Consider the following 16,109-nt stretch of genomic DNA (forward strand, 5'->3'; position numbering starts at 1 on the left):
ATTTCAGACCTGTTTTGGGAAGAGTGATGGTCATGTTCATCAAGCAGGTAAAGCTGCTGAGGAGGCAGGTCAACATGAAAAGCCTAATGATGATAACAACAAGGTGATGATTATAAATAAATAGTTCATATCAGTATTGGTAGTAGTGGTCAGAGAACTATTTAAATGTAGTCACTTAGCGTTGGTTGTAGTAAAGGAACGTAATACATTGATGTGATAGGCCTACATCAAAGTAACAGAAAATATGTTAGCACTAATTATATAAATACCACAGGGTTTTTATTTCCTAAGAAGAAAACTATACCCTGTATGTCTTTTAATATCGTATAAAATCAGGGCCGACCCGAGGCATAGGCAGTATATGCAAATGCTAGGGGCGCCGGCCATCCATAGGGGGCGCCGCTAAATGAGTGAGGAAGAAAATTTGAAGATAAAAGGAAAAACAATATTGTTTTATCTAATTTAATTTTGGATTAAATTGCAGAATTATGCCAGTAAACATTTCAAAGCTTGTGATTCACTTTTTGTTTTAAAAATAATGATATGCAAATCTGTTTTGACGTCTTTAAGTGTTCATGATTTACCTGTTTTTGTTTTGTTTTTGTTGTTTTCCTTACATTTTGGAAGCTGTTAGCTTAATAAGATAGAAAATGTAGGCTAGGCTTAAATAAGCATTTTGCTTCTGCCTTTTCAGTCATCACTATACATTACTGTTTTGTACTGCTTTGTTGAAAGTGTCTGCACTGGAAAAAGTTATCGTGTTATATAATGACTGAATAAATTCTTCTACTATAACATTATGCATTTTGAAATTGTATAATTATTTTCCCGCTAAATATCACTGTTATTACCATTTTATTTATGTTCTTTCACAGGTCATTTTTTTTAAAAGCAAAGGAAATCTGTAAAACACAAATCTGGATGTCAGTTTTCTTTAAGTGTACATGTGATGTGATTGTTGTAGTTGGTTATAATACAAGAGAAACCAGTTAAAATCTTGCTTAGGGCACCAAGTCGGTTAGGGCCGGCTCTGTATAAAATACTGAAAATTACATGCACTCTCACCGTGCTCCTCCCTACAATTTTGCCTGCATGAAGCCCCTGTTAGGAACCGCTAGAGGTCCCTTGTTCCCAGCTTTTTGGAAGCACTGGTGCATCCTGCTTATTATTATCTCGCTGACACCACAACCAACGCCCCCTCGTGCCACGCCACACCGCCCTGGCATCGTATCGGCTCCCTGGCTGTCGCATCACCGAACGGGGAGGGGCTGTGGTTCTCACTATTGGCTGCTACTGTATTACCGACAGCAGCTTTACGGTAGGGCAGCGGCCAGAGAGGATGTACGTGAATGGTGTTCCTTTCATCTCCTTGGAGCGCTGAATATATTTGTTTTCACCATGGTTATGAGGGGACTCTAGCGGGATTTGTTCATGCTATTTTGAAGCACAGAAACCTCCAAACAGCGCGCTGTTTGGACATACAGAAAGGATACAAAAAGGATACAACACGCGGATACATTCTGCGGACACCGCGAGAGCAGGAGAGGAGCATGTAACCGGGAGACGAACACCGGCGGCGGCACCACCTGACTTCTCTCACTGGCGCTCCTCGTTCCCTCTTGATTTGAGGCTTTTGAATGTGTTGACTGGACCCTGCTCATCATTTTGGATATTACCCTCAGCAAAATGAGCGAAGAAGTGTCAGAGGTTCCCAAAGAGCTGCTAGGTAAGGACAGAAACGAATCATTTGAAGCCATGTGTGTGGACTGGAACAATCACTGATACAGACACTAATGGATCTCTGTGCGGTGTGGGAGTTTGCTAGTAGCCTTACTAAGCTGGTACACAAATAGGCTATTTTAAAGCCACAGTATTTTGGCTCGGTCAACATATTTATCCTAGAATATTTATGGATACAGTATTTTTATTTGATTTTTACAATATATTTATTGTTTTTTTACAATTATGACAGAGTAACAAACAGATAAGCACACTTAACTAGTTTTGTACATGTAGCAACTGAAAAGGAAAAATAAATAACTAAATAGATAACAAAGAACAAAAAACAAATGAGGTCAGAAGTAATTTGCACATGCAACAATGAGATAATAACCATGAGAAGAAAGAGAAACATAAATGGAAATACATTAAGAAAGAACAAACAGACAAACAAACAAATAGACAAAATAAAACCCTGATGACCAGTCCCTCCCACCCCAAGACAATGGCCATATTGCAAAGTAGGGGTTAATTAAAAAGAAAAAAAAGAGTACAATACAATCCAAACAAGTCCAGCAGTGTATGTCAACACATGATAGTGCCTGTACATACCAAAACGTTTGCTATCACTTCACTAACGACTATCAAGTGTTACACATGAGGTTCCTGGAATCAGACCAACATTTATCGAAAAGGTGTGGTGTTCTTTTCAGATTGAACATCATTTTCTCTGAAGCCATGTAAGAGGAAAGTTATTTAAGCCACATAGAATGAGTAGGAGGGTCTGAGCTTTTCCATATTAGAGCAATGCATTTATTCCCGGCAATCATGGCCAACTTGTAATGGCTACAGTATTAAGGGTATCCGGCTCCCAGACAGCTTTATTTGTAAGTTATTATTGTAAAAGTTCAGTAGCATTCCTAATACATTTTCTACAGTCAAAAGCAGACTTGGCTTTAAGCTGTGTATACATACAGTCATGCTTTTGTCTAACAAGGGGCCTGTACTGTTAATGATAATGTAATGTAGACCTCAGTCTGTACTTGGAAGAAAAGCTAAATACTTTAGATCTGAGTGGTCAACCTGTCATCCTCCTCACGAAGCTTAGGAATACCCCCCCTTGTAACTTTGTCTAATAGCCCAACTGTCTCTTATCCTTTTAGCTGAGGTCTGCCCTTTTCCTTGTGATTTATTTGCAATGATTCTGGACATATACACCATATAGTCCTGCTGGCTGTTTGACTGAAGTCAAGGATTTTTTCTGGTTTGGCAAAGTAGCTCAGTTTTTGACACCTCAGTGCAATGTTGGACAAGCACAAGCTCATCTGTGGACGCTCTCAAGACGACAGTGTTCTTTTGGCTCAGTTTCTTCCACATAAGACACAAAGACAGCAGCAGAATATAGATAAGACTTAAAGGAAATTGCCAGGTCATGTAGTCACATGGTCTGTTCTCTATTTATCCACTGAGTCATGGAATTTCTCAGCCAATCACTCGCTTATTTTAAAGTGTCCCGGGTTTCATGTATTTTTATCCCTGTACACTCACTCAACAGAAATATGTATCTTTTTCCTGTTTGATGTGAGTATATTTTGCATTTAGTTTAAATGTGTTCATGGCGCACTGCTTCAACCTGCTTCATAAGCAGTCTAAGCTTGTCCCAGATCCTTATTAAAGCTATAGTGTTTACATTGAGTTATGAGTTTGTTTGCTTAAAGATATTCAATATAATCTTAATATTTCATAAAAGGGTTCAGAGTTAAACAGGTGGTTAAAGCTGTGTTTCCAGCAAATAGTCATGCTAGAATGGAAACAATAGAAAGTCAAAAAACTTCTTCCAATGATGTAAAATACTTCCTGTAGAGGTGTGCCAAAGAAAAAGACACCTTTCTAGAAAAGAGGGTCGGATGGAGGAGGGCTAGAACGGCTTTTGGTTTTCATTAAATGTTGACTTGCTCAGAATAACAGCAGCGGGGACATCCTACATAATGTCTTTGACACAGAACTTTTGATATACACTGTCTGTCCCAAAAAAACTTTGCACACTCTAATAACCGCCTTCAGTTTTGAGTATGGCGTGCATTCGCCTTGACATCGTTTCTATAAGCTTCTTCAATGTCACAACATTTATTTCCGTCCAGAGTTGCATTAATTTCCCCCAAGATCTTTTATTGATGATGGGAGAGTTGGGCTGCTGCTCAAAGTCGTCTCCAGCATATCCCAAAGATTCTCAATGGAGCTGAGGTCTGGACTCTGTGGTGGCCAATCCATGTGTAAAAATGTCTCACGCTCCATGAACAACTCATTCACAATGTGAGCCTGATTAATCCTGGCATTGTCATCTTGGAATATGCCCGTGCCATCAGGGAAGAAAAACTTCATTGATGGAAAGACCTGATCATTCAGTATATTCAGGTAGCTAGACGACCTCAGTCTTTGAGTGCATAACGTTGCTGAACCTAGACCTGACCAGCTACAGCAACCTCGGATCATAACACTGCCCCCACAGACTTGTTCGGTAGGCATGAGGCTTGATGGGTGCATGACTTCATCCGCCTCTCTTCTTACCCTGATGCGCCCATCACTCTGGAACAGGGTAAATCTGGACTTGTCAGACCACATGACCTTCTTCCATTGCTCAAGAACTTTATGCTGTTTTTAAAGCCCAACTTAATTTATATGGCACCTTTCAGCAAATCCGAGGTCCTATGGACTGCAATTAGGAACAGAAATTGAGTACGATAGATCATATTTTGAAGACTAAAAACAGTGGCATGTCATTGATTAGAAAACCTCCCAAAACAATAAGAATCAATACAATTCCAAACGATACAAAATAGGAACAAAACTATTGTAAAAGCAATGAGATAAATCTTGGCTATTACAATGACCTCAAATTAAAAGCCACATTTAAACAGTTTTAATGAAAGAGCAGATACAATTGAGTCAGTCAAAACTGATATACGAGAGTCTGCAAGAAGATTTTATTCAGTCTTAGACCTAAAACTACCAAGGCTCATTTAAAATAAAAGGTTTAATTTAATGTAGAAACCTACTGGAGCCCTTCCTGTGACTTATTGGTTGTAGAAGACGGCCACAGTATTAGATATGTTGCAGAAATAGAGTTGGTTTTCACAGATCTCTTAGCAAGGCTGGCAGAAGAACCGTGTGCACTTTCTCTAATTATTAGTTTCACTTTGATCTGTTGATGGTTTGAGGAAGCCTCTAAGCAAGGGTACATGCATGCCATTGCAGATGTTCACACACACAGAATCCCCCTCTGTCTCATACACTTGTGCACAGACTGTATCAGCCACTGTGTGGTGGTGAATGAGGAGCGTGGAGAGGTGGCTGACCCAAATCTGCTCAATAAGCCAGTTCCCTAGCAGATGAGGCACCTTCTGTGCGAACAACTGATCTGGACAGCAAAACAGAGTTAGAATATTAGAAAATAGTTATTTTTTATCCTTGATTCATCTGTTGATTATGTTTATGGATTGAGTGAAAATACGGAAAAATGGTGACCACAATCCAAAGATTTTGATGTAAAACAGCCTATTTTTTGTTATACCAACTTCCTCAAAATCTTTATGAAAGACATTTATGCATCTGAAATCAATCACTACCTGGGTGTGCCATATCATGCAGTAATGATACTGGTATACATTTTTTTTGTGATAAAATAGTGTCATAATTTGATCATACAGTGACAATATTAAGTAGAGCAGAGCCAGGCGGACATACATGCTTTCTGATCAAAGAGCAATGCTCCTTGTGTCAAGGCAGATGTTAATGTTTACAGTGAAAGAGCCTAGTGGCTCAGTAATTGGGTAAATTTGCCTTCTCTCCTCTCCAAGTTTGATGTCAGCGGATAACAGCTGCGTTAAGCAGGTGTGTTCACTTGCATCGACTCTTTGGGTCTGTCTGGGGCTTTGTGCTAGAATGGCTCAACTTGATTTGACTCGACATGGTCACAGCAGGGACTAGAGCTTGGCGGTATTGAAAAAGACGTTATCACGATAAAAATTTTCATAGAAGTCAATATCGATAATTATCACAATAAATATCAAATCATTATTTATTTTAGATTTAAAAGCAGATTTATGCCCCTGAGTGAAAGTTGAAGAAACCAGATGGTTTGTTAGCTTGTGTTTGGGGTATAGTTCTTAGCCTAAGCTTCTTGAATCCCTCATTTCTGACAGGGCCAACAAGGAGCAGGTCTTTTGTGTAAGATCAGATTTTTCTGTGAAGTTTTTGTTTGTAGATTATTTGTTTCTCAGGTAATTTACATATTTTGATTTAAACTTACAAGAAAATATATATCTAATTGTATATAATGTATCAGTTTTTCAGAGTATTGTTTTGAGTTCTGCACTCCCCATTAAGATTTCTAAGGGTTATGGGTCGAGTGGTATTCTTTCCCACAGTGCAGTGGGAGCATTCAGTGTTCGAGGTGGACACTAAACATGTTAGAAATGCACAGCAGAAGTTGTCTCCGTGCTCTTCCTTTATCCACATCCTGAAAGTATATTTAATGAAGTTTATTAAGTTAATAGTTAACGCAGAGTCAACACAGTGTTAGACTAACGACTGTGTTTACATTCCGCTCCAAAGATCTTTAAGCCTGCCCACCTCTTACCCTGCAACATAATTGGCTGTTCAATGCCATCTTCTTTTTTGGTGTAATGTTGGGTGGCAAATAGTGCTGATGGCACATTAGCATCCCCTCCAGTTCCAGTGGTTGAAGGGTGTAATTGCAGGTTTAAATACATCAAACATTTATCAAACATTTGTTATGTTTATTTTGAGAAAAACTATATCACGATAATTATCGTTATCAAATTATTGCCCAGCCCTAGCAGGGACCAATATCTCCATTACAACAGTTCTACCTGTTTGAATGTGCATGTGATGACGTAGTAGCAGACTAATGTAACTCTTTACACAGCTGAATGCAGAGTTGAGATGATGAACTCATGTTATTTGAGTACATTTCTAATGAAACAGCCGTATCAGGACATTGTATTTATTTAAGCAGGAGGAACATAATACAACTCCTTAAACCGTAATATAAAAGCCAATGTCTGAACATATTCAGCAGGTATACAGCTAAGGGACTAAACTTCAAACCACACAGATTCAGTTAGAAGCTACAATGTACTGAGAACTGAACTTACAGTGACTATTAAAACATCTTTATCTGCTGTCATCAACAGATAGTGATTTATTGAATCACAGGCTTCTTTAAGGGGAGCTACATGTGAACATACATTCATAAGTGCTATCACAAAATGATATATGTTTCTCGCTGCATCCTGTGTGCCTGTGATGACTCTCTTGGCTCTCATTCAAGGTTTGGTTTCAGCTGAATCAGCCCTTGAGAATAGGCTGCAAAGATGGCGCTCACAAGACTCAAACTATTAAACAAAAATGACCAAGTTTTTGTTCATTTTCAACACAAGTTCAACTTTTGCAGTGAGTAGAGGTGGGCGATAGTCCACTAGTGATACTGTAATGAGTAACACTGTACCCTATAAAGGGACTCGAGTCACACGATGCATAGTAAAAATAGTGTATAACCATAGACTGTATAAAAAATTAGCGCCAATCATCAGCGGGTGCAATATTGAAAATGTTGAACACAACCAAACTTTGTCCGAGCTAGTGTAAGGTAAAAAGACGGGCCTTTAGCTTTTTCGCTAACAGCTAAGCCTGTCAATCAAGTCCGCCATGTCCTTATTTGGGCAAAACTCGTAAGTTTAATATCTTTTAAAAAATAATGAGTTTTGGAAAACATTCTCCCCTTGTATAGTGTGTGCCAATAGAGAAATTAGCTACTCAGACCTAAACTGTTTTTGAACCAGGCTGTAAATATGTTTATTTTTACTGTAAAGATCATCTTTTTTGAATGTGTATGTATGTATGTGGTTTCTGGAAAACATTCAGCAATGATAGCAACGGTAAAAAAAAAAAAAAACAGCAAATAAAATAAGCTAAGGCAAGCCTGAAAGTGCAATTTTACTTATGAAGTTTGTATTAATTCAAGGTCTGTGAGTAAGTCAATGATTGTATATATTCTTGCAAAAAATCCTTCTGCAGCTTTGTTGTTTTGAGCATCAGTCCTAGGCTTTCTTTCACTGTATGATTACTTAAGAGCCGCATCAGTTCACAAGTCCTCTAGTTTTTATGCTTGATTGATGTTTTGGATGATTATCAGAATTGTGGTGTTGTTCATTTTTGTAGATCTAACTGCTATTTTACTAAAATGTTTGGATATGAACTGTGGGCAGGAATTGCCTGATGATTCATGATAGGATACTATATGATACAATAGGATACAACATGTGATACATAGCCCATGATAACAATTCATATCAGAATACTACAGCACTGTGATAACTGATTTATTGCAGGACAATAATATAATGACCATGGCTGTGAAGTCCATCCATTACTACCACCGCTCGGAGTCAGGAAGTAGTGGTGCTGTATATCAAATTGGCAGGGGAGTCTGTTTAGAGCACTGTGGTCATTCAAATAAAATATTGAGATCTACGTGTTGATTGATATTTAGTGCTGGAATACTGATAATTGTATCAAACAAGTCAGGAACACAATATGTTGGCAATATTGATATTTTGTCCCATCATTATTATTAACATTATTCGCATATTTTGGATTTTTGTATTAGAGAGGGGTCATGATTATTTAATGCTTGAAAATGTGTTCACTTATTAAGCATTATTGTGAGTATTATCTCCTTTTGAAATTCAAATTTTCATCATTTTCACTGGTGCCTGAATGTAATAGGGTATCCCTGCCAGACGGTGGCTTAAGAGCGTCTTAAAGCTGTATACTAACAGCATTAAGTAACAGAAGAACCACAGACCACAAACACTGCCACAAAAATCATTCACCTCCCCACACCCAAACCTGTCTGACCTCAACAACAGAGCCATCATAAGCAGAGCATGCAACATATCACTGGACCTCCAACACACCCATCTACTCAGTTTTCACACATGTTTATTGTTTATTTGTGTTTTATATATGTATTTTTTGTACAGACAGTGATAACAAATTTCCTTATTAAGGACAAATAAAGATCTATCTATCTATCTATCTATCTATCTATCTATCTATCTATCTATCTATCTATCTATCTATCTATCTATCTATCTATCTATCTATCTATCTATCTATCTATCTATCTATCTATCTATCTATCTATCTATCTATCTATCTATCTATGAAGAAGAATTCTAACTGCATTAAATAGCAAAAGAAGAAGAAAACATTAGCGACAGTTGCTGGAAATATGTGTGTAGTGGTGTGAGATTCAGAAACAGACACTAGCAGACACTAAGCATGGCTGTAAAATGTAAACACATATGCAACGCTGCTGCGTCACAGAAACACAGACATAAAGCTGGGGACAGTGCTCACTTAGCAGCACCTTGTCCCGGTGCTGGTTAACGCGACTTCCACACAAACGGACCGTTAACGGGACAGGTGTGTAGTGGAGTGTTTTCTTTTACTGTCTACACCTGCAGCACAACAAAAATAATCGCTGAATAAATGCCAGTGATTATTGAATAGTATTTTGGCCTGAAATGCCCATCCCTATTTTGTATATGTATGTTTATTTCATGTCAGAACCACTGTTCAGTATCACATCCCAGCAGAAACAAGAAGAGATCCCAGATCAGTTACAAAGAGCAGAAATAGCTTACCTATTGAAAGAATTCATGATACACACCACAGCTTCAATGAATTATAGAAGACAGATTATCATGGTTTATAACACTGTCCAGGGTTGTGCGATGTAGCTTCCAAGATAATATCTTATTTGTTGTTTTAACAATGTTACTCATCACAACTAAATTCCCAAGTATTTTCTAAACTGCAGTGTGTCTCCTTTCTTCATCTTCTTTTCCTGTTCTGTGTGCAGAGAGCGTGAGGGATGCAGTGGGGAGGAAGGTGAAGCTGTCTTTGAGGAAAAGAGTCAAACTGGAGATCAAAGGAGATAAGACAGAGAACAGAGTGTTGGTGAGTCAACCCTTGCTTTTAAGCTACTTCTTCATTAAAGGGGGATGTCAGTCATTTTGTCACACATTTCTGTGCTTTTGATATGTACAGTTAAGACTCCCATACACATTGAAAAAGAAAGTATTTCTCTGGATCTGAATGATTTATTGCAGTATAATGAATCTGACTTAGATTAGAAAATATGTGAATGATTAAGGTGCCGTGTCCAGTGGTTGGTAGAGTAAACCGAAACAGTACTCAAGTAAAAGTATTGTTACTTTACAATGATGATGACTCAAGTAATAACAACGTGAAGAGCATACTGCCTTTAATAAAGTGACATAACCAGGAAAATGCCAAAATGAATGCTGTTAGGCATGGTTTACTTTCAAACATTAAAAAAAGAGGAGTTGCACTGTGCACAAACTTATGTACTCACTTTCATTTTTTAAAACAAGCTGAAACTTCAAACTGTGTCTGAGATGTCATCAGAACATGAGGCATTTAATGATCTATAAATCTTTAATATTCCATCATTCCAATAAAACAGATATCTTTGCCTTCCAAACTTTCTTTTCTGACTTTTTCACTTTTTCAGTACATCTTACTTAAAAACTTGAAAGTACTAAAACATTGAACACTAAAGTGTTTAAAAAGACCATGAATTCAGTCAGGAAGAATCTTTGAGGTGACTGTTGAGCTTCAGAAGGAGCTGTTTTTATTAGCATGCTACCTTACTGCTCTTATAAGTTACTTTAGATTACTTTCCAACATTTCTAACATGTTTTTAAGATGTAATGTTAACCAGCACTATCCTTAGCTTACCTCACTGATTCCTCACCATGACATGCTTTTTAAGATTTAATATTAACCAGAACTATCCTTAGCTTGCCTGGCTGATTACTGACCATAACTTGCTTTTTAAGATTTCATTGTTTTATGTTGAAGCTCAAGATTTCCACCTTTCAGAACAAAGTAAACAGCGCATAATGTGACAGTTGCTCCTCGTCATTTGGAAGTTATAAGAGAGTCTGGATGTTGGGCACAGAGTTTACATGTTCCTCCAAAGGCGACGCAGGTATAACGCAGTTGGTGGAGGAGGGGGCGAAGCTACTTCTCTGTTCATTCAGTGTTGAGACTATTTATAGCTCTGGGACAGAAGGAGCTGTGTGAGAGATCAGCTGAGTGTAAACAAAATAAAGGAATGGGAAAAGTAGCAAATGCACAGCCCAATGTAACGAAGTAAAAGTACATATTTTTCAACACAAATGTACTTGAGTAAGTATAAAAAGTGCTCTGCAAAACAAATACTCTCACGTACATGTAACAGAGTAAATGTAACGCTGTGTCCACTGCCGCTGTTTTTAGCAAAAAATGATGGCTGTGGACACAGCACCTAAGTAAGTTAGGCTTTAGGAAACAACATTAAACATGTTTTAAACTTAGATATCAAAAACTGAAAATCACAAAAATTAAGGTTTTGATCCAAGTATTTTTTTTCTGCAACCAGCTTGTTCTTATTTGTAAGATTTGCTTAGCTTTGCTTTGCTTTTTAAATAATAATTATAATAAAAAATTATATATATATATTTCATCAGTCCAAGTGGAAGGAGAAATTAGCTATTATATATATATATATACATATATATATATATATATATATATATATATATATATATATATATATATATATATATATATATATTTCATCAGTCTAAGTGGAAGGAGAAATTAGCTATTGTATATATATATATATATATATATATATATATATATATATATATATATATATATATATATATATATATATATATATATATTTCATCAGTCTAAGTGGAAGGAGAAATTAGCTATTATGAAGAATTAGGTATGTTTTAAGTATACCATTGGACTAACTGATCACAAAATTACTGCCATACTGAAGTAAAAATTAAGATGTGATGATGAAGTTATTTCTGACATTTTCTATTGATTCCTAAGGGATTTCACTGAATTTTGTTCCTCATGCATTACAAATCTTGTCATCTCTGACTGTGTCTAGTGACCAGGAGGAAATAGCAGCTCAGATCATTATCTGCTGGCCACTGAGCGGTAAATCCAATGAATACTGAATAATTGATACCTGGTAGATCATTAAAAATGCATATGAGCTTTTTCTAGGCTTAAAACAGATCAGAAGCTAGAGATAGTTGAGACAGAACAGTCCCTCATGTAAATCTGTGTCTAAGAAGGGTCCATAGAGTTTGATGTATTTGCTGTTAATGAATCTGAATGATGTGTGTATGTGTGATTGACAGAAGCCTTTTAGTCACGCAACTCTCTGTGGAATGAAGCTTTTACCTCTACAGCGCAGTGAGGAATACACCAAAGAAAAGACAGAAAAGCTTTGTGAATGGGCCTAAAAAGAGATTTTGTTTTTGCACCAGCTAGGCCTGTGGGCATGTTTAACTTTTATCTCCAGACTTTTATATTAATTTATACCTGCTTCCATATATCATAAGCAGAGGAGAGGTGAGAGACAAAATGTTGAGCTTCACTGTTGCACCTCCTATTCTCACTAAATGATCGGGGAGCACTTAGAGGTGGAAGGCAAGAAGAAAGCAAACTTTTATGCAAAGAAACTGTACCTTTCCAGTGATGTTGCTAGGTAAGCGTCCTGAGTCTCTGACTCATTAAACAGTAAACTCATCACCAATGCATCCCACGGACTTAGCTTACTTCAGCTTATTAAAACTATAACTCGGTGTCAACCATAGAATGTATAAAAATGGATGTAGTATCTGTGACGTTACCCATCTGTTCCTGAGCGCTGTTTTGAAGCCAGTCTTCAGCTTGTGCAATATTGGAAATTCTGAACACAACCAAACTTTGTCCAAGCTAGTGTGAGGTAAAGAGGCGGGCCTTTAGCCTTTTCGCTAACAGCTACAGTTTGCCCGCCTGTCAATCAAGTCAGCCATGTCCTTATTTGAGCAAAACTTGTAAGTTTAATATCTTCAAAAATACCTAGTTATAAAAATAATTCACCCCTGTAGTGTGTGCCTATAGAGAAATTAGCCACTCAGACCTAAACTGTTTTTGAACCAGGCTGTAAACATGTTTATTATTACTGTAAAGGTCGTCTTTTTTGAAGGGTGTGTGTGTGGTTTCCACTGTTTCTGCAGCCAGCCTCAAGCGGACGCTCGTTGAACTGCAGTTTTTAGCACTTCCGCATGGGCTTCATATTTTAAGATCGGAGGTTGTCACTTGAGGACAATACATTTGCAGTACTGGCATTGAGCAGGGGTGTGGCTGCTTAGGCTCAAGCATTGAATGTATTCTCAAAGGCTAAGAAGCATTCAGCTTATTATTAAAGCTATAACTTGATGTCAATGCCCCCTCAGTCTCTTGTGTGTGTGTTCAATTACATACTGACATTTCACCTCAGTATGTATGATAGATAGCTAATTAACTGAAGGACTGATGTAAGAAATGTTACATTTTTGAGGGCATGACCTCAAAACCATCCAGGGATACTAGATCACGACAATTGGATCCAGTGAACCACGGGCATTTGTTTAAGGTTTGTGAATAAGCTTGCAGCAGAGAGACAATGAGGTGATCATGGTGGGAAAATAAGTGATTGTTTGATGTTCATCACAGGGACAACAAAACCAGTTTTTGCAACCGTTCGCCGGTTTGTTGCTGCTGGATATTGTGATAGATAGTAAGTCAGTGTCCAAGTCATGTAACTAAACTAAAGCATCAGACAGTTTTCCTTCTCCAAAGGCAGATTTTTCTTGGTGGAAGCTATCATTTTTTAGAATTCATTGTCAATACTTGTATGGCTTTCAGAATAGTGCTAACAATTGCAGATGCTATCTGATGCTCAGACAACATTTTCCATTTTAAAATCCAAAGTGTTTCTTCAGTAAGTAGTGAAAGGCAACTTTCAAAGGCCAACGGAGAAAAATTGAACATATTGCTATTGTTATTTAGAATACCATATTATTTTCTAAATTTCAGTTACATTTTGAACATATCTGAATATGTTAATTATACATATTTTAACCCTACAATTTCTCAAGAAGCATACATTTTATTGGGGACCAATACATTTCCCATGGACCTACTAAAATCACTGCCCCTGGGCTACATTGAAAAGCTATCAATATCACTGCCTTTCTTTTGATGTAGTTTATTCATTGGAGACATGTTACTACCTAATGTTTATTTTGTTGTACTCAAATATAATTTAGCAAAGCATTGATCAAAAAGGGTATTCAAGTATATTTAAACTAGTCTTATTACTCACATCTTTGTTTTGAAATGTTGTAAATTCAAAACAGACAGGGAAAGCATTGTAAGCCACTAAATATCTTCCAGATAAACTTGCATTTTACATATATCACTGCAAAATCGTGTCTTTTAATCCAATCTAAAGAAATTGAAAAATAGCCTAGCAAATTGCATGTGGATATTGTTCTGGGCAACCTGCCAGTATACTGCTTGCTGTATTCCTTACAAGTGACCCATATTTAACACAGATACAATAAAAGGAATACATTAAGACATGGGCAGAAAAATAACACAATTGCACTGCAAGTAAAGCCCACTTTGGGACTAAATCACTATTAACTCGTCGTGGTTATAACAACAATGATGCCAATGTAGGAACTGGAAACAAGGGCTGGTAGTTCTCAAATTCATATAAAACAATGCAAAGTAGTGGGAGTCAGTACTGGGGAGTGAGGAATTCCAGTAGAGTGGTTCTGGTATTTCATCCAGAGCATGAGAATGACTCGGTGACTTTGTATCAACGCTCCACTTGACCGCACTAGACAAATAAACCTCTGTTTGTTGTTCTGCAGAGAAACAGGGTTTGAGTAACCGATTATAGAGGAAATGGCTGAGAGAGAACACAAACATGTCAGGGACTTGTAGCCTGTGAATGTTGTAGTATTCATGTTAGACATGTTGAAAGAACAAAACTGTATCTGGTATATATTTACAGACTGATTTGAGTTTGAATGCTGCAATAAAAGAAATGTCAGCTGTTAAATAAAACAGAATAAAGTGTTTCTAAAAAATGTTAAAAGATCACTCCAGAGATCTCACATATGGAGATCACTGTCCTGTCAGCTGTTTGATGTCCTCTAAAGCATTGGATAGGGCTTTACATATTTTCAAAGTAACCCTGGTGACATCCCCAGCTTGGGTTTAAAACCTCAAATATTTGAGAGAAAACACGAGGTACAAACTGGAGGCATGGAGTTGGATGTTCAACAGCCAGAGGGTCTAACCATCTAAGTCAGGGGTTCCCAAAGTGTGGGTCGGGACCTCCTGGGGGGTCGCAAGACACAAATGGAGGGTCGTGAGATGTCTTCCAGAATGTTTTTTTTCTGAAATTAGTACATTTCACCATAACATAACAAATGATGATGATTTCAAATATTCAGGTTTAGCTTCAGAGTACAGGAGTTAGGTTGGTTTTCTTTTTTTTAATAAAAAAATGTCTTTTAAAGAAGGGTGGGTGAATGAGGCCCAATGTTATTAGTTTACTTTTATTGAACTTACTACTGACTACATTCACATAAAATAATGCACTTAATTGACTGCTGACAGCACAGAGCAGCTTCCTGAACTGTAAAATACACATCTAATAAAAGAAGGAGTATGGGGATTTCTGTATCAGTCTGTCAAACATACTCAAGGCTTCCCCCCCTTTTCCCACCTAGCTTCTCTTTGACTGGGAGTGGAGCACGACAACGCCCCAGGCATCTCTTAAGCACACTACAGCTTAATAGATAGTCATCCACCTCTTTTGAAGATGGAAGGATGAAGGAGGTAGAGATAATAACATCAGTCCATGAAACACACTCAGGGGAAGGAGAAGGGGAGGGGTAGATGGAAGAAGGGATGGAAAGGGAGCAATGGCATGACTGTACAGGGCAGAGGGGTTGGAGTGGAGGAAAAGAAGAGTCAAAGAATACAGCTGTGTTCTTTAAAACTCTAACAATGTGACAGGTAGGAATTATCAGTAAATAGTTTGGTCCCTGACAGAATACAGACAATGCAGTTAACATTTTGTGTGTGGTTCATTAGGTGTCACATTTGGAAATGAAGAGCACAGTACTCCAAACCTGTCCTCTAGGGATGGGCATTTTGAGCCAAAGTGTTGTGCTGCAGGTCTAGACAGTAAAAGTAAACACCCCACGACACACCTGTCCCGTCAACGGTCCGTTTGTGTGATAGTCCCATTAACCAGCAGGGTTCCCACGCGTCCTGGAAAACCTGGAAAACAGTTGACCAGTTTTCCAGTACACCTCTTTTCTCTTTCACTTCATAATCATGCATTCACAGAAAACGGGGGTATATTGTCTAGT

General features: G+C 37.7%; 1 protein-coding gene across 3 annotated transcripts in view; it reads left to right on the top strand.

The window, feature by feature from the left end:
- The first annotated feature begins 1,203 nt into the window (after positions 1 to 1,203).
- Positions 1,204 to 16,109, top strand: part of LOC117822922 (F-actin-uncapping protein LRRC16A-like) — a 90,217-nt gene continuing 75,311 nt past the window's right edge. For 2 of the 3 annotated variants that reach the window (XM_034697878.1, XM_034697880.1), the window contains exons 1-2: positions 1,204 to 1,726; positions 9,671 to 9,768. In XM_034697878.1, the coding sequence (XP_034553769.1) occupies positions 1,687 to 1,726; positions 9,671 to 9,768 (138 nt within the window). In that variant the 5' untranslated portion in view covers positions 1,204 to 1,686. The remainder of the gene's footprint in view (positions 1,727 to 9,670; positions 9,769 to 16,109) is intronic. The other variant, XM_034697879.1, reaches the window with a different exon arrangement.

The sequence above is a fragment of the Notolabrus celidotus genome, chromosome 12 (genome assembly GCF_009762535.1).
Source record: "Notolabrus celidotus isolate fNotCel1 chromosome 12, fNotCel1.pri, whole genome shotgun sequence".
Lineage (NCBI taxonomy): Eukaryota > Metazoa > Chordata > Actinopteri > Labriformes > Labridae > Notolabrus > Notolabrus celidotus.